The sequence below is a fragment of the Carcharodon carcharias genome, chromosome 19, assembly GCF_017639515.1.
Source record: "Carcharodon carcharias isolate sCarCar2 chromosome 19, sCarCar2.pri, whole genome shotgun sequence".
In the NCBI taxonomy this organism is placed as follows: domain Eukaryota; kingdom Metazoa; phylum Chordata; class Chondrichthyes; order Lamniformes; family Lamnidae; genus Carcharodon; species Carcharodon carcharias.
The window spans coordinates 2861839-2884934 of NC_054485.1; the positions used below are offsets into that span (position 1 = coordinate 2861839).

The following is a 23096-nucleotide window of genomic DNA, read 5'->3' on the forward strand; positions in this document are numbered from 1 at the left end:
CTTTATCACACCTTGATGTTTTTTTAAGGACCCTTTTACTAAACTAACATGCAATTGTGATTGGCTGGCAGCTCTCTAAGGCGAGACTTGCACCAGGCTGAGAAGTGGATGTCTTGTCTCCAGCCAATTAAAGCTCCTCAGGGAATTAAATAGCCATCGGGCTGTTGTGATTGGCAGGGGTCTGTTCCTCCTCAACCCTTTAGGTGGTGGGGGCAGGAAACCCCACCATCTGAAAAATCCTGCCTTTAATTTTCCAGGAATATGTGGCCTCTTTTTCCTACCAAAGTGCACCATCTGACTCTATAGTGAAATTTATTTGTCAATTTCACAGCCATTCTTCAAGTTCTTCCTGGCTGTCTCGGAGTTATTCTGTTTCACAGGCTTTGTCTGGTGAATTATCTCACACCATCATCAGCAACAGCTCAATAATTGTCTAGTTGTTAGCTGGTGATCTCTCATATCAGGTTTTCAATGTAGTGAACAACTTCTGAATAAATTTTGACAATCCCCTTCATAATATTGAAATCTCCAGTGAGGTGTTGCAATCCAGTTAGGGCCCAGTCATTTTGTTTAAAGTTGACAAAGTTTGAAATCCCAGTTACCCACAAGGAGAATAAAACCACAAGATTCCATGGTTTTAAACAAACAAAATCAACTTTACTACAGAAAGTCAGAAAAGTAAAACAATTTACAATATCTATACTCTAACATTTAGAATTAACGTGAGTTTTTTTAAAATTCTTTCATGGAATATGGACATTGCTGGTAAGGCCAGCATTTGTTGTCCATCCCTAATTGCCCCTTGAACTGATGGCTTACCCGGCCCGGCCATTTCAGAGGGGCAGTTAAGCATCAACCACATTGCTGTGTGTCTGGAGTCACATGTAGGCCAGACCAGGGTAAGAATGGCAGATTTCCTTCCCTAAAGGACATTAGTGAACCAGATGGGCTTTTGCAACAATCAATGATAGTTTCATGTCACCATTACTGAGGCTAGCTTTCAATTCTAGACTTATTAATTGAATTTAAATTCCACCAACTGCAATGGTGGGATTTGAACTCATGTCCCCAGAGCACTGGGCTAGGCCTCTGCCTTACTAGTGCAGTGACATTATCACTACACCACCATATTCACCTAATATGAATTAGATATGAAGTAAATATGAATTAACAGGAAAACCGTGGTCAAACACATCACACTGCACATTAAATGGCAGATGTGGCCAAGACGGTTCCCATAGATTTGTCAGCAATCCACCCAGACATCAGCAACCACTGAGAGTCATACTATCACATTAAAACTCTCCCTCATGGACAATTTCAACTCTTCACTTCTGAAGATCTAGTCTCTAAATTCCCTCAAAAGCCACTCCGCCTCAAACTGTCTCGCCGACTACTCTCCTCCTGAGATTGTGTTCCACAGGATTCACAAAGCTGTGCTCTTGCATCTAAATACAGACACATTTCCAACTCTTTCACTGACTGCTAGCTTCATTACGCTAGGACTGCCCCTGGTTTCTCTGAACTCCAGTCTCCTGGCTTCACTGAGCTATAACCAACTCCCAGGGCTTCTTCTGAACCTTAACCCTCTCCAGCATGAAACCAGCAATCTTCCACCATCTTCCCAGCTTCCCAGGCATTGATGAGCCCCAACTGCCTGGTACCTGCTATCAGTAACACCTTTTCAGCAAGGAGCCTCTTCCCCTGTAGTAGAACACTCTGATCAATTGAAACCAGTGAACTTTCTTAAGCTCCACCCATCTCCATGAAGATGTAGTCTTTCAGGATTCACTGAATGCTTTTTAACTAATTTAGCTCTAACTCCCAAAACATCTCTCTGGACTGCACTTCTTTGCAAGCAATACAGACATCATGTCTCCAGCTCTCCAACTAAGCAAGCTCACCTGCTGTTTTATGATCTTACTTTCCGAGCTGTTAACCCCTTAAGTCAACACAGTACCAACCTTTTGTGTGTGATAGTCTCCAACCTGCTTTAGTTGCATTTACCCCATTTTCTACATTTAAACTTTAATCCTCCCAGAACTAAAAGTTACCTCTAAAATATTAACATGAACCATGAATGAGATCAGGTTTGACCAACCTCTTTGTGAGGGGCCACATTTCAATATTTTTCTCACTCAAGGGGCCAAAGAGCAAATTTTGGAAAGATAAGATTTGACACAACATTAAACGAGAATTTAAAAAAAAAGTTGAGGTATAAAGAAAACAACTTGCTGAGCAAAAGACAGTCAAAACAATAAATTGATTATTAATTACTAATTTTTAAAAAATTAAGATGGGCATCAGAGTGTGAGTGGGTGTATGTGTAGGTATGTGGGGGTGAGGGTAAGTGAGAACCTGGAGACTGGAAGTGAGCCAGGCTCACACCCACAGACACTCATACCAGCCAGGCTCAGTTGACTTGGAGATTAAAACTGTGAAGAGAGGTTTGGGTTGGACCTCTTTCTCCCCACCCTGTCTATCAATCATGTTGTTCCTGATCCTGCTGTTGCTGTAGGAGCAAAAGGAGGCCATTCGGCCCATCGAGTCTGCTCCGCCATTCAATGAGATCATGGCTGATCTGATAATCCTCAACTCCACTTTCCTGCCTTTTCTCCATAACCTTTAATTCCTTACTGATTAAAAATCTGTCTATCTCAGCCTTGAATATACTTAACAACGCAGCCTCTACAGCCCTCTGCGGTGAAGAATTCCACAGATTCACTGCCCTCAGATGAAATTCCTCCTTATCTCTGTTTTAAATGGGCACCTCCTTACTCTGAGATTATGCCCTCTGGTCCGAGACATTCCCACAAGAGGAAACAACCTCTCAGCATCTACCCTGTCAAGCCCCCAAGAATCTTTTATATTCAATAAGGTCGCCTCTCATTCTTCTAAACTCCAATGAGCACATGCCCAACCTACTCAATCCCTCCTCATAAGAAAATCCCTCCATACCCGGAATCAACCTAGTGAACCTTCTTTGGACTGCCTCCAATGCCAGTATATCTTTCCTTAGATAAGGGGACCAAAACTGTTCACAGTATTCTAGGGGTGGTCTAGCTATTGCCTTGTATAGTTTTAGCAAGATTTCCCTATTTTTATACTCCATTCCCCTTGAAGTAAAGGCGAACACTCTATTTGCCTTCCCTATTACCTGAACCTGTATGCTAGCTTTTTGTGATTCATGCACGAGGACCTCCAAATCCCTCTGTGCTGCAGCTTTCTGCAGTCTTTCTCCATTTAAATAATATTCAGCTCCTCTATTCTTCCTGCCAAAGTGTATAACCTCACTCTTCCCCACATTATTTTCCATCTGCCACATTTTTGCCCACTCACTTAAGCTGTCTATATCCCTCTGTAGATTCTGTCATGCATCACTTACCTTCCCACCTATTTTTGTGTCATCCAAAAACTTGGTAATAGTACACAAAAACAAAAATAGCTGGAAAAACTCAGAAGGTCTGACAGCATCTGCTGAGAGGAACACAGTTAATGTTTCGAGTTCGTATGACTCTTCTTCAGAACTAAAGAAATATAGAAATGTGGTGAAATATAAGCTGGTTTAAGGAGGTGTGGGACAGGTAGAGCTGGATAGAGGGCCAGTGATAGGTGGAGGTAAAGAAGAGATTGCCAAAGATGTCGTAGACAAAAGGACAAAGGGGTGTTGATGATGGTGATATTATCTAAGGAATATGCTAATGGGGACATTAAGGGTAGCAAGCAGGGCAAGCTAGTGACAGATGGCCCTAGTGGGGGGAAGGGATCGAAATGGGCTAAAAGGTGGAGATAAAATGATAGATTTAAAAATAGGTGGGAAAAGAAAAATATCAATTATTGGAAAAAGAGGGATCGGAAAGGGGGTGGGGATGGAGGAGAGAGTTCATGATCTGAAGTTGTTGAACTCAATATTCAGTCCGGAAGGCTGAAAAGTGCCTAGTTGGAAGATGAGATGCTGTTCCTCCAGTTTGCGTTGAGCTTCACTGGAACAATGCAGCAGGCCAAGGACAGACATGTGGGCATGAGAGCAGGGTGGAGTGTTGAAATGGCAAGTGACAGGGAGGTCTGGGTCATGCTTACAGACAGACCGAAGGTGTTCCGCAAAGCGGTCAGCCAGTCTGCATTTGGTCTCTCCAATGTAGAGGAAACCGCATTGTGAGCAGCGAATGCAGTAGACTAAATTGAGGGAAATGCAGGTGAAATGCTGCTTCACTTGAAAGGAGCGTTTGGGCCCTTGGACGGTGAGGAGGGGTGGTTGGGGGGGGGGGGTGGTGGGGGGGTGACGGTGGTGGTGATCAAAGGGGCAGGTGTCATTTTCAGGATGGCAACCTATAACTAGTGGAGTGCCACAGGGATCAGTGCTGGGGCACAATTATTTACAATATATATTAATGACTTGGATGAGGGAAATGAATGTACTATCGCCAAGATAAAAGCAAAATACTGCAGATGCTGGAAATCTGAGACAAAAATTAAAATAGCTGGAAAAACTCAGCCTATCACTGGCCCTCTATCCAGCTCTACCTGTCCCATCCCCCTCAACCAGCTTATCTTTCACCACATTTCTATTTTTCCTTAGTTCTGTTGAAGAGTCATACGGACTCGAAACGTTAACTGTGTTCCTCTCTGCAGATGCTGTCAGACCTGCTAGTTTTTCCAGCTATTTTTATTTTTATTTCAGATTTCCAGCATCTGCAGTATTTTGCTTTTATCTTGGCGATATTACATTCATTTCCCTCATCCAAGTCATTAATATATATTGTAAATAATTGTGGCCCCAGCACTGATACCTGTGGCACTCCACTAGTTAAAGGTTGCTATCCTGAAAATGACCCCCGTATCCCAACTCTGTCTTCTATTAGTTAGCCAGTCCTCTATCCAGGTTAATATACTACCCCAACGCCATGGGCTCTTATATTATTAAGTAGCTTTGTGTGGTACCTTATCGAATGCCTTTTGGAAATCCAAATATATTACATCTACTGGTTCCCCTTTATCTATCCTGCTCGTTAACTCCTCAAAGAATTCTAATAATTTGTCAGGCATGATTTCCCCTTCAGGAAGCCATACTGACTCTGCTTGATTAGATTATGTATTTCTAAATGCTCTGCTATTACATTCTTTATAATAGACTCTAACATTTTCCCAATGACAGATGTTAAGCTAACTGGCCTATATTCACCTGTTTTTTGTCTCCCGCCCTTTTTGAATAAGGGTGTTACATTGGCAGTTTTCCAATCCTCTGGGACTTTTCCAGAATCTAAGGATTCTTGGAAGATTACTACCAGTGCATCCACTATCTCCGCAGCTACTTCCTTTAATACCCTAGGATACAACCCATCAGGTCCAGGGGACTTATCGGTCTTTAGCCCCATTAGTTTCTCAAATACATTTTCTCTAGTGATAGTTATTGTATTTATTTCCTTCCCCCATTTTGTCCCATGATTTAGTATTTGTAGTATGCTATTAGAGTCTTCTACCGTGAAGACTATGCAAAGCATTTATTCAACTCCTCTGCCATTTCCTGGTTCCCCATTATTATTTTCCCAGCCTCATTCACTAAGGGGCCTATATTGACTTTCTCTCTTCCTTTTTATATATTTAAAGAAGCTCTTACTGTACATTTTCATATTACTTGCTAGTTTACCCTCAAAGTTTATTTTCTCCTTTTTTTTTGGTCATCTTCTGTTGGTTTTTAAAAAACTTTCCCAATCCTCTGACTTACCATTAATCATTGCCACATATTGTATGGTTTTTCTTTCAATTTGATACTATCCTTAATTTCCTTGGTTAATCATGGTTAGTTTATCCCCTTCTTAGAAACCTTCCTCACTGGGGTTTTTCTTTGTTGTGAGTCATGAACTATTTTCTTAAACATCTGCCATTGTTCACCAACCATCTTTTCTGCTGAATTCCTTTCCCAGTCCACTCCAGCCAACTCTGCCCTCATTCCTTCCTAATTACCCTTATTTAAATTTAGCACGGTTGTTTTCAACCCTAGTTTCTCACTCTCAAACTGAATGCTAAATTCTACCATATTATGGTCACTGTTTCCTAGGGGATCTTTTACTCTGAGATCATTTATTAAACCTGCCTCCTTACACATTACCAGATCCAAAATAATCTGATCCCTGGTTGGATCCACAACATATTGTTCTAGGAAACTGTCCAGAATACACTGAATTCTTGCTCGTGGCTACCGCCGCCAATTTGATTTTCCCAATCTACAAGAAGATTACAGTCACTCATTATGAATATATACACTGCCTTTTTTACATGCCCTCATTATTCCTGATATTCCTGATTTATTCTTGACTCATGCAAGGGGCTCCCCCCACCATTGGCAGTCAGTCTCCCCGTCCCCCACCGGCAAGCAGTCTCTGTCTCCCCCCCTCCTCACCTTAATAAATTGGCAGCTAGTCTCTGTCCATCTACCTCTCTCCCGCCTCCCCCGCAACACTGGCAGCCAGTCCCTTCCCATTCCACAGTGGCAGGCAGTCTCTCTCCCTCTCTCTCTGGCACCCACCCTCTGATTTTTTTAATCCATTCACAGGATGTGGGCTTTGCTGGCTGGGCCAGCATTTATTGTCCATCCTTAATTGATCGAGAAGGTAGTGGCGAGCTGCCTTCTTGAACCGCTGCAGTCCCTGTGGTGTAGGTACACCCACAGTGAAGTTAGGGAGGAAGTTCCAGGATTTTGACCCAGGCTCAAGGGGCTGAATGGCTCTTCCCCTGCTCCCTGAGAGCCTCACTTCCTCCCAAGCAGACTCATTGCTGCCACCGCTGGCGTTTAGGCCTCAGGCTAAAGAACGCACACTGTTCATTGCTCTTCCAATCAGACTGCTTCTCTTCAGCACTTGGTGCTGATAGGTCGCCTGTCAGTAGCAGACATGGAAGAGAAGTGGTCTGAAATTGGAGGAGCAGCTCCTTGTTAGATTTTTCACTTACTGGTATTTTCAGCACGGGCTCCGCAGGCCAGATAGAGATGCATGACAGGCCAGATAGTGGCCCCTGGGCTTGGGGTTGGACAAGCTGGAACTAAATACTCACAGACGTCACTTTTGTTCCCCATCTGAAGTCAGTTTCAGTGGCAATATTTGCCAATGCAAGTACATGACAAGCCTTTGTTGGAAAAGAAAGTTTCATTTTGAACGTTGCCAAAAGTAGAAACTAAAAACCAAACCAGACACTGATTGTATTAATTTAATGCTATCACAACAAGAACACAAGAACTGGAGCAGGAGTAGCCATTCAGCCCCTCAAGCCTGCTCTGCCATTCGATAAGATCATGGCTGATCCAATTGTGGCCTCAACTCCACTTTCATGTCTGCCCCCACAAACCCCCCCCCCCCCCCCACCCCATAACCCCTGACCCCCTTGTCGATCATGTTTCACTCACTTTTTTAAAATTCATTCACGGGATGTGGGTGTTGCTGGCTGGGCCAGCATTTATTGCCCATCATTAACTGCCCTTCAGAAGATGGTGGTGATCTGCCTTCTTAAATCACTGCAGTCCACGTGGAGTAGGTACACCCACAGTGCTGTTAGGGAGGGAGTTCCAGGATTTTGACCCAGCGACAGTGAAGCAACAGCAATATATTTCCAAGTCAGGATGGTGAATGACTTGGAGGGGAACTTCCAGATGGTGGTGTCCCCATGTATCTGCTGCCCTTGTCCTTCCAGATGGTAGTGGTCATGGGTTTGGAAGGTGCTGTCTAAGGAGCGTCAGTGAACTCCTGCAGTGCATCTTGTAGATGGTACACACTGCTGCTAATGTGCGTCAGTGGTGGAGGGAGTGAATGTTTAAGGTGGTGGATGGGGTGCTGACCTAGTGGGATTTTTTGTGCTGACTAACGTTGAATGGTTATGGTAGGTTGGTGGCTATGTTACCGGTCTCATAATCCAGAAGCCTGGATTAATAATCCAGAGATGAGATTAAATCCCACCATTGCATCTGGGGGAATTTAAATTCAGTTAATCAATGCAACTGGAATTAAAAAGTTAGTCTTAATAAAGATAATCATGAAACTACCACTTGGTTGTAAAAACCTATCTGGTTCACTAACGTCCAGGGAAGAAAACCTACCAACCAGACTCAGTCTGGCTGACATGTGACTCCAGACCCACAGTTATGTAGTTGACTCTTAACTGCCCCTGGAAAGCCATTCCTTTGCATCAAATCACTACAGAAAAGTTGAAGCAGAACGTTTTATTGATGCAGATAAGACATTAGGAACACTTTCTTAATAATGTTAAAAAAGTGACACTTTGAGAAATGGGCTGAGCCAGTAGTAATGAACACTACCTTTAGGTATGGCTAAGAAGTTAAAGGTTAACTATAGACTTCACAAAATCAGCAGCTACGTACTTCCTATCAAGTCAGCCAATCATCAGCCATTTCAAGGCAAGTTCCACTTGCTTCATGTATAAAACTTCACCCACCTTTTAATCAATGTTTTGACTTACTGATAACTTGTCAATATCCACACTGGACTTTTATTTCCTGTATCTGCAATTTTTCAGAGTTAATAAGCAATCGGATCAATTATCAATATCGATCAAACTCATTGACATAAGGAACAGAATTTGAACAGTGAGCTCTTTCAGATCTGCCTTGAGTAGTAGCTGGATGGCTCCCTGATGGCTGTTATTTAATTGTTAAAAGCTATGACCCACCTCCCCTCTCATACTGCCAGGCTACGTGTGATGGGGTAAAGACAAGCGAATCAGCCAGAGTCCCCAGGTCGGGGTGGTGGGGATGGGTTGTCAGGCTGTGTTATGAGTGCTCCTTTGTTCCATTGTATATGGTGCTGTGACAATTGGAATCTCGGTTGTTAGGCACCTAAATTCTCACCTGTCCCAATAACTACTGCACTGATCATTATTTTATGGATTCAGTTTTCTTCCACTTGCTCCCTCTCTCCCAACTTTCAAGAAGTCTTAGACCTTTCTTCAACTGTACTTTTGCACCACATTTTGACACCTTTTCTCTCCTTTCCCTGTGTTCAAAATTGCATCCTTTCCCCCCTCATTCTACAGTGCTTCGGAATCTCTCCCTTTCTTTGAGGAACACACCATATTTAAATGCAAGATTTGCTGCTGCAATTCTTGCTCGTAGCTCCAATTGTTCACATTGATCTTGTGACTTGTGAGGAGACACCGTCTTGTGTCAAGAAAACTTGGTAAACATGGCTCAGCTCCAATCCTGTGAATGGACAATGTTCTTTGAAGATGAGATCTGAAGAATTATTTTGAAATAAAAAGACCACCTGGCTCACTTTGACTGACCTCAGATGAGCTCAGATTTCAGTTTTAGAATCTGTTTATTTCTCAATGTAATTATCTGGCGAGTATCCAGAGTGTGGAAGATACTAATCATAGATTTGTATAATGATGGGGAGGCTCTTTTGAGGCTATAGTTCAACATCAAATGCCAAAGCAAAATAAGGAATAGAATCCCTTACAGATCTGTTAGCCCATAATGTAATGCTGAACTGAATAATCAGGTTGTTTGAAGCTTCTCATTTGGATAAATTTTTCCTTGATCCTGTAAAACAGGACTAAATAGAAGTTGATATCTCCCTGCCAAGCACCCCTGATGAGAATTACTTTGGCTAATTACAGTTTTAAAAAGAAGTTTGATTAAAAAAAAAGCTTCAATTCTCTGGAACCAATTCTATCACAGTAAACGTAAAAATGACTTACTTGTTGCTGATATTGCTTCTGCTCTCGTTCATATTCCAGTTTGCATTGCTCACACATATCCTCAATCCAGTTATCGTCATCATAGTCTGTGCTGCAGTTACAGCCCATTGTCACTGAAACAAAAGATATAACAGTCACCTCAAACCTCAGAGTCTAACGTCTACTTTGGGGTTATGCATTTGGCTGAGACCACTCAAGCAGGTGTACAACAAGTGTATTTTTCACCTAGCTCTTGGCACATTTAAAAACTAAAATTTACGTTCTTCTTTCAGTTGTGTTGCTCACTAGTGAACATCTTCCTTTTTCTAGCCTAGGAATTCTGCTCTATCAGTAACCAAGGGCATCAAACAACATTCTAGCTGTTCCTTAGACCTGTTGTCATTCAGGGTGTTAAATAATCTTTATCTTGTATTCTCCAGTAAAGACTTTTTACAGCTAGACATTCACCTGTAAATCTGATAATGGAAATGTGCACATTCTAAAATGTGCAAATGTCTTGAGTATAAAAACAAGTTCATAGGCCAAGTTAATTTATAACAAGTTACTAAACTGATTTGAAATTATAGCTTTGGCTGATCACATAATTAAAACTAATTCCCTGTATTTTAATAATTCACTTCCAGTTCACACTCATTCAAAATTTCTAATCCAGGTGTAATATTTAACCCTTTCATCAGCTAGTTAATTTTGAACAATCTGCGCTACAGGCAACACCAACCTAAATTCAGCCTGTGAGGTTGACTTCGCTTTTTTTTTGTTTCAACATACTGCAACATCTGTTATGTTTTAGGAGTTGCTTGTATGGACACAAATGAATTTCGGTAAAATCAACAAATGACCAGTAATTAATGGAGTAAAAGAACATTCAAAAATACTTTGACAAAAATAAGAACTTAGCATATTCTGTTATATCACAGAATTATTATGGTGCAGAAGGAGGCCATTCGGCCCATCATATTTGCACCAGCTCTCCGAATGAGCATTATTTATGACTCAGTGCCATTCTCCTGCCGTTTCCCTGTACCCCTGCACATTGCTTCTATTCAAATAATTATCTAAAGCCCTCTTGAATGCCTCGATTGAACCTGCCCCCACCCCCAGGCAGTGCGTTCCAAACCCGAACCACTGACTGTGTGAAAAAGCTTTTTCTCACATTGCATTTGCTTCTTTTGAGAATCACTTTAAACCTGTGCCCTCTCGTTCTCGATCCTTTTACGAGTGGGAACAGCTTCTCCCTGGGTAGAATATTGCCGTCAGTGGGCAGGGGCGGGCCTAACATGCCGACATGTAAAATGATGCGTGATGACGTTGGGCGTGTGTCCCGACATCATCGCGTGTCATTTCGATATTTCGTTCGGCAGGTATGCGCCAGATTTGGCTGCGCGCCCGAACTGCCAGCAGCCTATTAAGGCCATTAAAAAAGTAATTAAAGTGGTTAACAACGCTGCCTGTCCAACCTTAAGGCTGGCGGGCAGGTGAAGAGCCCAAGTGGCCTTCGCGATTTTCAGGAAGCCTCATCCATGGGTCGGATGCGGTTTCCTGAAGGTTTTTTAAAAATAATTAAATAAATTTTGCAAACTACACAAACATGTTCCAGTTCATGTAACAGTAGGGGACACGTTTAAATAACTTTTTTACTTTATTAAAAAGTTTTATCATCAACTTAATCTCCCTGAGACAGCTCCATGCCTCAGGGAGATTGCTGCGCTCTTTCACGGACATGCACAAAAGAGCACTGGCCCCGACTCTCCCTCCTCCCCCCGCCCACACAGGCGGTGCCAAGTGCTACAGGCCGCGTGTTAGGCTGGGCGTGTCTTAAATGGCCTGCCTGTGTAAAATGGCAGCGCGCAGCCGATTGTGGGTGGCAATTGGCTCTGCTGCCACCCAGCCCACCCACCATAGGAAAACATTTCCCCCCTATCTACTCTATCCAGCCCCCTCATGATTTTGAACACCTCTATCAAATCTCCTCTTAGCCTTCTCCTCTCCAAGGAGGACAGTCCCAACCTTTCCAATCTATCTTCATAACTGAAGTTTCTCATCCCTGGAACCATTTTTGCAAACCTCTTCTGCACTCTCTCTCCAATGCATTCACAACCTTCCTATAGTGTGGCACCCAGAACTGTACACAATATTCCAACTAAGGTCCTACTAATGTCCCATACAAATTCAGCATAACCACCTTACCCTTGTACTCTATGCCCCTATTATTAAAGCCCAGGATACTGTATACTTTATTAACTGCTCCCAGGTCTGTCTGCTCCTGCACAACCTTTTACAGTTATAGCCCTTATTTGTTATTGTCTCTCCATGTTCTTCCTACCAAAATGAAATACCTCACACTTCTCTGTACTGAACTTTGTCTGTCACCCATCTGCCCTCTCCACCAACTTGTCTATGTCCTTTTGAAGTTCTACACTGCCCTCCTCAGTTTACAGTGCTTCCAAGTTTTGTATCATCTGCAAACTTTGAAATTGTCCCCTGCACACCAAGATCTAGATCATTTATATAGATCAGGAAAAGCAAGGATCCCAGTACTGACCCCTGGGGAACTCCACTACAAACCCTATTCCAGCCCGAAAAATATCCATTAACCATTATTCGCTGTTTCCTATTTTTCAGCCAATTTTATATCCACATTATTACTACCCTTTATTTCATGAGCTATAACTTTTCTCAAGTCTGTTGTGTGGCACTGTATCAAATGCCTTTTGGAAGTCCATGTACACCACATTAACATCATTACGCTCATCAACTCTGTTACCTCTTCAAAAAAACTTTAGCAAGTTAAACAATATTTACTTGAAAGTACAGCTCCAATTCAACTTTATGTTTTTTTAGGTGATAACTGTTTGGTACATTTTTTGAAAATATCTGTTGAAATACCATTAGATAAACTAAGATGAACATGTACAAGATTGAACAATAGTAAGTATTTTTTCAAAAATTAAACTTAAGTAAAAAAAAAACTGAACAACTTATTAGGCTTACGGACACATTTCTAGGGTAGCATGTTTAATATTTAAAATACTTCAGGCTGTCCTGGTTAAACATATCTAAGGTAGAAAGAGTTAATGTAATTCCCAGTAAATTAACAAAATACTGATAACCATTGGTGAGGAGGTAGAAGGGACTTACTTACAATCCTGTAGTTACTTTGTCAGCAGCAGTAATGGAGAGATCTTAACTACTGAGTGTGTTGAAATTTCAGTATCCACTGGCATTATAAACATTACCTTTACAATTGAATAAATAAATGCTTAAAACATAAACCTAGTGGTTTTGGAGGTATTTGAGGGTTGGGGGGGGGGTGGTGGGATTTGTAATCATGCAGGAATGAAGACTTATCAACCTAAGCAGGCCAAATTTGGATTCAGGAACTGTGCAAAAAGTTGCTGTTACTTTCAAAATTGCTAATATTTCATGCTGGTTTTCAGTTTCCCCATCTTAAGTCAGTTATTGACTCTGTCCAAAAGCACTATTTATTACAGTGCAATTTACAAGCCCATTCCATGTCACATTTTCCATACAGTGCGCTTTGCAATTTAAGTTCTCTGAATCAATTTTATAGTTTATATTTTGTATCAGACACGAGGCACCTGTTCAAAGTATTTTTATAAAACGTCACTTGCTTTTTACACTTCGTTGCCAGAACAATTGCAACACACACACACAAACACCTCTTCTTAGAGGTTGGCATAATGAATATTTTCAAAAGACTGTCATTGTTAAGTTTCCAAGGTCAAGTTTTAGGTAAAAATAGAACTGAAAAAATAATGCAACCATGCCTACAGAGTGCAAGGTGTTCTGACCCTCATACTTTGACCAGATTCAAAAATTGTATTTTGGCATAAAGATACCCACTATTTGTTTAAAATACTATAACTGGGACAAATTCCATCTTATGTTCTTGTAGATTCAATTTCAATTGTAAATTACTCTCAATGACAGTCAGCAAGTTTTGGTGAGCTGCACCCACCACTTCACAATTCAAGTTGTATTCAGCCATAATCTAGTGAAAAGATCCTGACTTCCTGTGCATGCTGCAAAAACTGGTCACTAGACTTAGAATCTTACAGGACAGCAGGTCATTGAACCCATCGTGCCTGTACCAAATCTTTGAAAAGCTATCCAATTAGTAGCATTCTTTTTCTCTTTCCCCATTGCCCTGCAGAGTTTCCCCTTTGAGTATTTATCCAATTCCCTTTTGAAAGTTACTTTCGAATCTACATCCACCACTTCAGGCATTCCAGATCACGACAAATAGCTGCATAAAAATGTTTTTCCTCATGTTGCCTTTGAGGTGTAAATGTCTGTTAAAGGGTCATGAGTCACATTACATTCCCATCATTAGTGTATGACTATAGAATAGACTGTTAAAGAGAGAGCACAGCCAACCTGCCGTGCCCATGACACACACTCTTCCAGTCCCGAATATGTGCTGGCCATGACACAAAGCCACAATGAGGAATCTTTCCTCTGTGCACTAAGTGTAATGAAATTTAAATGTTTATTACAGGAGGGAAACCTTCAGTATTAAGTTTTAATTCTCTTAAACATTTCACAGCTATGGAGCTTACAGTAATTTTAAAAAGTCCCCAATTTCTCCCAACAGTCTAGAGGGAAATGAAACCTCTTACGTAATGTAAGGTGTTCTCCTTCCTCCTAGAATCCTGAGACACTGACTAATATCCACTCAATATGGTTAGAAATTTAATCGCATTCTCTCAGTGTGAAACAACATTTCTCACTGTCAAATAAAAATAACAGGCCAGGATTTGACACCTCCTGCACGGTGTATCTCCCCCGGTGAATGCGGCGAGTCCATGTAAATCTCCATTCAGTTCAGTGAGACCATAATATCCCATTGGGTGGGAGGGGTCATAAAATCCTGGCCCCAATTACAGGAAGGAAGATGCAAATGGAAAGAAACTCATCCTGAACAATAATGTTATGCACTCCAGTGTTCAGATCTATTTCAATCCTTATGTAACATGTGGTAGAACTGCATATCAAACCTACAGTGGAGTAGTTTAGCAAAGCTGTTGATTCACTTGCCAAGGGGGATGCTCTGGTTGCTAATGTTATATCGCCTGAAGGCATCAAGCATTGGAAAGCAGCACCCCTGCAACATCTGCACAAACTTCTGTGTCTCTGCTGGAGGGAGTGGGCAGTGCCATGAATCGTGGAAAGAGTATTTGCCCATGCTGTCCTTGTCAGATGGCAGCTGAATGCATCTACCCTGAATCCCGGCCTGGTTTCAGAACTGGGAGATCTACAATTGACATGATCTTCTCAGTCCAGCAGCAGCAGGAGAAATGCCGTGAACAAAGGAGACCACTATGTATTGCCTTCATTGATCTTACCAAGACATTCGACCATGTGAGCAGAGGAGGTTTATTTAAGCTGCTGGAGAAAGTTGGCCGCCCACTGAAGCGGCTCTTTCCATGACAACATGATGGGGAAGGTCAGCTACGATGGGGCAACACTGAACCCTTTTACATCTGTATTGAGGTCAAACAGGGTTATGTTCTGGCACAGACTCTCTTTGGCATATTCTTCTCTTTGCAGCCGTCTTATGCCTTCAGGTTGCCTACAGAGGGTGTCCACTGACAGAAACCTGTTCAGCCTTGCCAGTCTGACATCCTAGGCAAAGGTGCACCAAGTCCTCATCAGGGAGTTGCTCTACACTGACAATGCTGCACTAACATTCCATACTGAGCAGCACCTTCAGAGACAAATGGACAGATTCTCTCATTCCTGTAAAGAGTTTGGTTTGACCATCAGCATCAGGAAGACAAATGTCATGGTCCAGGATGTTACCATACCTCCATCTATCAGCATTGACAATGTCATGCTGGATGTTGTTGACAGCTTCACATATCTAGGCTCCACAATCACCAGCAATCTGTCACTTAATGCTGAAGTCAACACACTCTGTAAAAGCTGCAGCTGTTCTGTCCACGCTGAGTAAGAGAGTGTGGAACAACAGCAACCTGAATGAGAACACTGAACTGTGAGCTACAGAGCCTGTGTCCTCAACCCACTCCTCTACGGTGGGGAGAGTGGGACAAAATGTGCCAAGCAGGAGAAAAGGCTGAACAGTGTCCACCTTCACTGTCTCAGACATGTCCTCAACATCTCTTGGCAGAACAAGGTCACCAACTCAGAGGTCCTGGAGTGTGTTAATTCCGTCAGCATTTGCTCTTTGCTGAGCCAATGACATCTGCATTGGCTCAGTCACACACATCACATGGATAATGGCTTTATACCCAAAGACCTTCTGTATGGTGAATTAGCCACTGGGTCACAAGCACTTGGGTGTCCATACTTCCGATACAAGAACACCTGCAAGAGAGATATGGGGCAGAATTTTTCACCCTGTGGGCAGGGGCGCGTCCAATCCAAACAGGTGTGAAATAGTGCGCAATGACGCTGGGCGAGTGTCCCAACAACATTGTGCACTCTCGCCAACTTTCGATCATGCGTGAGAGTTGGCAGCGTGCCTGCCAACAATGAGGAGGCCTATTAAGGCCCTTATACAAATTAATTAAATTGTATTTTTCGTTGCCCACTCAACTGTTCGGTTGGCAGGCAGGTGAGTAGGCCAGGCAGCCTATGCACTGCTTACAAAACCTCATCCATGGGCGGGAAGAGGTTTCCGACAGTGACTGAAGAAACAATAACAATTTTTTAAACATCATTTTTTTACAAGTCCCTCTTCATGTGACTGAGGTTTATCTCATTTGTGAAAGGTTTAGTTTTGTATTTAAAATTCTACAGCTCTGAGGCAGCTCTGTGCCTTCAGGGAGCTTTCAGTGCGCGCTCCCACCCACATGCGCAGACTTTAGCGCTCGTGCTCCTCCTGCCCCCAGCCCAGCCACCCCGAGGCTCTTAGCGTGTCTTTCACACTGGCTAGCCGTTAACTGGCCAGCCAGCATGAAGTTGCGGTTGGAGCCTGATTGTGGGTGGCGGTCCATCTCGTGGCGTTCCCAGCCCCATCCACCGCGCCCAAGGGGAAAATCCTGCCCACGAAGATGACGACATTGACACTGATAATTGGGACACAGTCCCTGACATGGGCGAGCTCCGGAGGCTGATTGTTTGGAAGGTCATTGGGAGAGGCCTTGGTTTAATGGCACCTTCGACAGTGCAGCGTTCCCACACTACTCCATTTAAGCATAAGTCTAGATTATAAGCTGAGGTCTCTGGATGTGCAGCTCGAACCAACCACCTCCTGACTCAGAGGCGAGATTGTTACCCACTGAGCCACGACCACTGTCACAGATACCAGAAATCCTTTAGTATTGACCAAAAATGGCCAGTCTGGGTATGTGACTGTAGACACCATGGCAAAAAAAAGTTAACCACCAGAGACATTACAGCTGGAGAGAGAAACAGTTAATGCTTCAGGTCAATGATCTTTTATCAGAAGGTTCCAACAAAAGCTTATCAGCCTGAAACATTAACTCTATCTCTCTCCACAAATGCTGCTTGACCAGCATTTTCTGTTTTCATTTCAGATTTCTAGCATCTTCAGTATTTTGCTTTTATTACTCATCCTTTCCTCGACTCATTTTAAAGCTTGGATCACTAAACAGCAGTTGAGAGCGGGGTCGCCAGCCAATTCTTTGATCCTTCCTTCTATAGAGACAGGGGGACAATTACCAAGGGAACTACCCCAGGTGGGAGAACAATTTTAGTAAATGTGGGTGAGGAAGGGAGGGGAGGCATTGGCGGAGTGGTATTGTTACTGGACTAGTAATCCTGAGACCCAGGGTAATGCCAATGGTGGAATTTGAATTTAATAAAAATCTGGAAATAAAAAGTCTGATGATGACCATGGAACCATTGTTGATTATTGTTAAAACACACCTGGTTCACTAATGAAGGGAACATGAAGGAAATCTGGTCTGGCCTACATGTGACTCCAGACCCACAGCAATGTGCCCTCTTAAGGGCAATTGGGAATGGGTAAGAAATGCTGGCCTAGCCAGCGACGCCCGCATCCCATGAATGAATACTAAAAAAAGGATCCCACAACAGGCATATGATTGATTGCAGTTGAAGTAAAAATCCTTGCAAAATTTCATTGCTTATTAACTGTTGTCCATCTCTTTTATTCAAGTCTTGTTACACATAAGATTTATATCCACCTCCATCTATTACCTTTAAAATTGATACTTCCAGATCTCCTAGAACTCCTTAGATTCTAGAACAGTTCCTAAAGATTGAAAAGTAGAAAAAAAAACCTGCTACTGAAGAAAGGAAGAAGAGGGAAAAATAATCAGGAACGACAGGTCAGTTACCCTAACATCAGTATTTGGCAAAATGCTAGAACCTATTTTTGGGTACATGTTAACAAGACACTTAGAAAATTATATCATTAAGCAGAGTTAACACAGATTTATGAAGGGAAAATTGTGTTTTACAAATCTATTAGAGTTTTCTAAGGATGTAACTAGTAAAATGGATTAAGGGAACCAGTAGATGTGATGTATCTGGATTTTCAAAAAGCATTAGGACTGATAGGGTTGGGGTAATATATTATTAACAGAATAAAAATAACCAGGACATTTTCAAATTGGCAGGCTATAATTAGTAGGGTACTACACTGATCAGTACTTCAGCTAATTACAGTCTATGTTAATGACTCAGATGAGTGGACTGAGTGCAAGGTATCCAAGTTTGTTGACAATACAAAATTGTGTGGGAAAGTAGCCATTGAGGAAGATGTAAAGAGGCTGCAAACAGATATAGATAGGTTGGGTGAGTGGGCAAGTACGTGGCAGATGGAATATCTTATGGTGTCATGTGAAGTCACGCCCTTTAGTCGGAAAAAATAAAAGCAGAATACTTTGAATGGTGAGAGACTGAGAAATGTTTGCATTTGGAGGGACCTGGGTGTCCTTGTACATGATTCACAGACAGTTAACATGCAGGTACACCAAGCAATTAGAAAGGGAAATTTTATATTGGCTTTTGTTACAAAGCGATTGGAGTATAAGACTAAATGAGTTGTACAAGTATTAAGGGATATGGGGATAGCGTGGGAAGCTGAAGTTGAGATAGAAGATCAGCCATGATCTTGTTGGAGGGCAGAATAGGCTCGAAGGGCTTATTTCTTATGTTGTCCTGATCACTGTCCACTGTGCCAGAGTTTAGTTTTATTAATAAAGAAATGCAGCATGATAGCAAACCTGGAGGACGCTATTATTGTCAATCTACCTAAATCAGTAGTCGATAGTTACTTCTGTTCTGTGGTTGGAATCCAGGTCTTTCCTGTTTTCACACCTTAGCGCTTTAAGCTGTAACATGTTATTTGAACACTTTTAAAACCTGATAACAAGGGACGACACTTTGAAGGCTCAAATTTACACATCACATGGTTGCTTTTTGTTGCAGATTTTCCCAGGAAAGAGAGTTTATTTTGTTAAGTGAAAATATAGGAAGCGGCAATTAGCAGAAATGAGTCATTATATTTATGTGAAAAGCATTTTAAATGCATATAAAGCTTTCCTCAGGTAAGTGGCTCTTCTCAATTGTTGAATAACTTTTTGTGGTAAGATGGGCTTCTCCCAAATGAATCAACCATTATTTCTGATATTAGAATGTTCGAGTAACGCAGCTACAGTTTTATTACACATTGTAAGGAAAGCATATAGTTCTGTTTTATTAGATGTGTCACCAACTATGTCAAGGCTTGTCTATTTTTCAACAACTTGCATTTATATAGCGCCTTTATTGTAGTAAAACATCAAGGCATTTCATAAGAGGGTGCAAGAACAAAATTTGACTGATCCACATTAGGAGTATTGGGCTGATAACAGAAAACTTGTCTAACAAAGTAGATTTTAAGGTGATTCTTAAAGATAAGAGGGACAAAGGCAGAGAAATTTAGGGGGAAGAATTCCAAAGTTTAGGGTCCAGATAGCAGAAAACATGGCTGCCAATGGTGGACCACTGATATCTGGGAGTTGTAAGGCTGGAGAAGATGTAGGGCTGGAGATGACTACAGAGATTTGGAGGTGTCGGACCAGGGAAACAAGAATTGGAATTTTAAAATTGAGGAGGTGGGAATGTAGGTAAGCGAGCACAGGGGTAATGTGTGAATGGAATGAGTTAGGACGTGGGCAACAGAGTTTTAGATGAACTCAAGTTTGTAGAGTAGACATGGGAGGCTGGTCAAGAGAGAGCGTTGGAATAGACATGGCTAGAGGTAACAAAGACATGAATGAAGATTTCAGCAGCAGGTAAGCTGAGACAGAAGCAAAGTCAGGCAATGTTACAGGGCTGGAAGTAGGTGGTCATGTGATGGCATGAACATGTGGTCATAAGCTCATCTCTGGGTCAAAAATGACACCAAGCTTGTGAACAGTCTGGTTCAGCTTCAGACAATGGAAGGGAGAGGAATGGAGTCAGTGGCGAGGGAGCAGAGTTTGTGGCAGAGACCAAAGACAATGGGCAGGATTTTCCATTCTGGGGGTAAGTCTCCTGGCAAGGGAGGGAATGGGGAGTGTTTCCTGCCACAGAGGCCACTGGGAATTCACACCATAGTCTGTGACCCCCCCCACCCTCATTAATTATTTAGTTGGGGGTTTCCCAGTGTATTGCATTGCAGGAGGGGCATCATTTTGAAAGATTCCCAGACGTAACTGATCCACTTTTGAAGATAGAAGATGGATCTCCTGGAAGAGTCTGCAGCTGGAAGGGGGACCTCCTGCTCACTACCCACTGCTGTGTGTTCCAGGGTACACAGTCACTGGGGGCCTCCATCCTGATCTCTGCAAACTACCCCAGGCCTTCTCCAGGTAAGTGCCAACATACACACGCCACATTGGTCCAGACATGTTCAGGACTGGCATGATATCCCGCTGGCAGTACAGATGATCAGGCGGGGTGAGGAGGGGGTGGTGAGGTGTGGGGGTGGTGGTGATTCAGGCCGGGCCTCCATCTGTATCCCATTACTGGGATGGGAATCGGTTTCACACTGCCCTCTGGCAGGAACTGTCACCCTCACGGTGGGAGGGAGCACAAGGCTCTATCGTCATTTCATGCCAACAGGAAACCGATTTTTCAGCTCTTGCCACATTGTCCCCCCCTGCCCACCATTAAACCCACCGCAGGGGTGAACTGGAGAATTCTGCCCAGTGGCTTCGGTCTTCCCAATATTTCATTGGAGGAAATTGCTGCTTATCCAATAATGGATGTTGGACAAGCAGTCTGATAATTTAGAGGCAGTGGAGGGGCTGAGAGGTGGTAGTGAGGTAGACCTGGCTGCCATCAGCATACATGTGGTGCTATGTTTTCAGATGATGCCATAAAGGCACAACATGTAGATGAGAAATACGAGGGGGGCCAAGGATAGATCCTTGGGGAACACCTGAGGTAACGGTGCAGGAGCAGGAAGAGAAGCCATCGCAAGTGATTCTCTGGCTACGATTAGAACGATAAGAATGGAACCAGGCAAGTACAGTCCCACCCAGCTGCCCCATTAAACTTCAAGTAGCTTGAAAAAGAAAGTGTTTAACTATAATAGACTTTAAAACAATACATCCTTTCTCCATATAATTGATTGTGAGGCATGACTGTAAGAGAAACATATCAGTTTCCATTCAATAAAATAAAAACTCCTTCCTATAGAGAGGCTTTCATTTGTTCATAAATAGACAGTGACAAATTAATTAATGTCAAAAATCGTTATTGCATTCCTTTCAGGAAACATGAACTTTAGAAATGAAGTAACCTCTGATATACCCCACCTCATAACATAGAAAGGTAGGACTTGTAGGATTAGCCCATCAAGCCTGTTCATTTGATCATCTGTACCTAACTCCATTGACCTGCCATGGTTCAGTAACCCTCAAATACCTGATCCAACAAACCGATCCATCGCCAGTTTGAAACTTTCAATTAACTCCCAACATCAAAAACTTTTTGGGGGGGAGAGCGTTCTAATTTTCCAATCTACTTTATGTGAAGAAGCACTTCCTGATATCACCCATGAGCAGCCCAGCTCTTGTTCTGGACTCCCCCACCACAGGAAATGGTTTCTACCAATCTACCAGCTCCTTTAACCCCTGTAAAGTCCTCAATTAGATCATCCATTAATCTTCTATACTCAAGGGAATACAAGCATGCTTCTGGTCTTCATAATTTAACCCTTTATCATTCTAGTGAATCTATACAGCACCTCCTCCACAATCAATGTATTGATAGGAATGCAAAAACAGCTTCTAAAGTTAGACATGGTCAGACAATTGGATGAACGCATCTGACCCTCCTTCTAGAGTCCATGTTATTTATTTGCCCATCATGGAATGTTCGACTTATAAACTGACTGGAGTAAGACCTTCTCAATTTTGATTAACATTTAACGTCATGGATTTGCATTCTGTTCAGCCACGCTATCATGGCTGAAAACCTTACAATAAAGGAAGCATTTTGTTGTAACCTGACCACTTCATTCGCACATTGGTTTATCATGTGGTCAGCTCATGATGAAATATTTTCCATTCGATGCAGTTGTCCACCCTATATTCTATTTATAGTTCCGGAAAGTGTTGCGCAAAACTGCCCTGTTTTAGCACAAAGGTGACATAATTAAAGTTGGCTTTGTACTGCAAGTGTTGTTTTATCCTTGGTACTGACAGTATACACTCTTTATACCTGGAGATAAAGTAAAGCTTTGCACCAGTATTTAAACATATCTTAGAAGATCCCCAAAGGCTGGTAAATGCTTTGATGTAATTGAAATGTTGAAAGTGCCAACCTGAGAATATTGTAAATTTAATTTGTTTCTTTATAGTTATAATTACAGTTGACGTGGCGCAAAACTGAATTGGTGGGAGATCACCCCCTGGAAGTGGTCTATCATTTAACAGCGAAACCTGAGTTAAATCTACTCCGATATAATTCACAGCCTGTGTTGTACAAGTTGGAACTGTGGCAACAGCAAAAACACAAGCAGCAAAATTGACGCATTAGAGTTTTCAAATTCTTTGTCACAGACTTTTGTTTCAAGTTGTGACAATATCTCTGTGGGTCTTTTAACCTCATCACAACATCTGGGTGGGCCTGGATTGCTGAAGACTGAATTGATTGTTATAACAAATGCTAGGACTGTGGCAGTTTGTAAATCATCTTCCAGCAGCAAATGATTTGTATCCTGATAAGTGCACCTGTAAAGAAAAATGATTGCATAAATCTGAATGTCGGCCAGCTTTGCTCTGTAGTTACAAAATCTACACAGCCCGCTTCCCAAAGGTTCATGAACCAATGTGGATAGCCTACATTGATACTGACCAGCCTGTAGAATTTCCATTGGGGTTTCTCCCACAGAATCAGCATAAACAGCTGTCTCCATCATCGCCAGGGGTTTCACTGAACTT

At 42.3% G+C, this 23096-nt stretch overlaps 1 protein-coding gene across 1 annotated transcript in view; it reads right to left on the bottom strand.

Moving 5' to 3' along the window:
• LOC121291833 (proto-oncogene tyrosine-protein kinase LCK-like) overlaps positions 1-23096 on the bottom strand; it is a 142288-nt gene that overhangs the window by 70647 nt on the left and 48545 nt on the right. Inside the window, exon 2 of the mRNA XM_041213434.1 lies at positions 9706-9818. Within this exon, the coding sequence (XP_041069368.1) occupies positions 9706-9813 (108 nt within the window). The 5' untranslated portion in view covers positions 9814-9818. The remainder of the gene's footprint in view (positions 1-9705; positions 9819-23096) is intronic.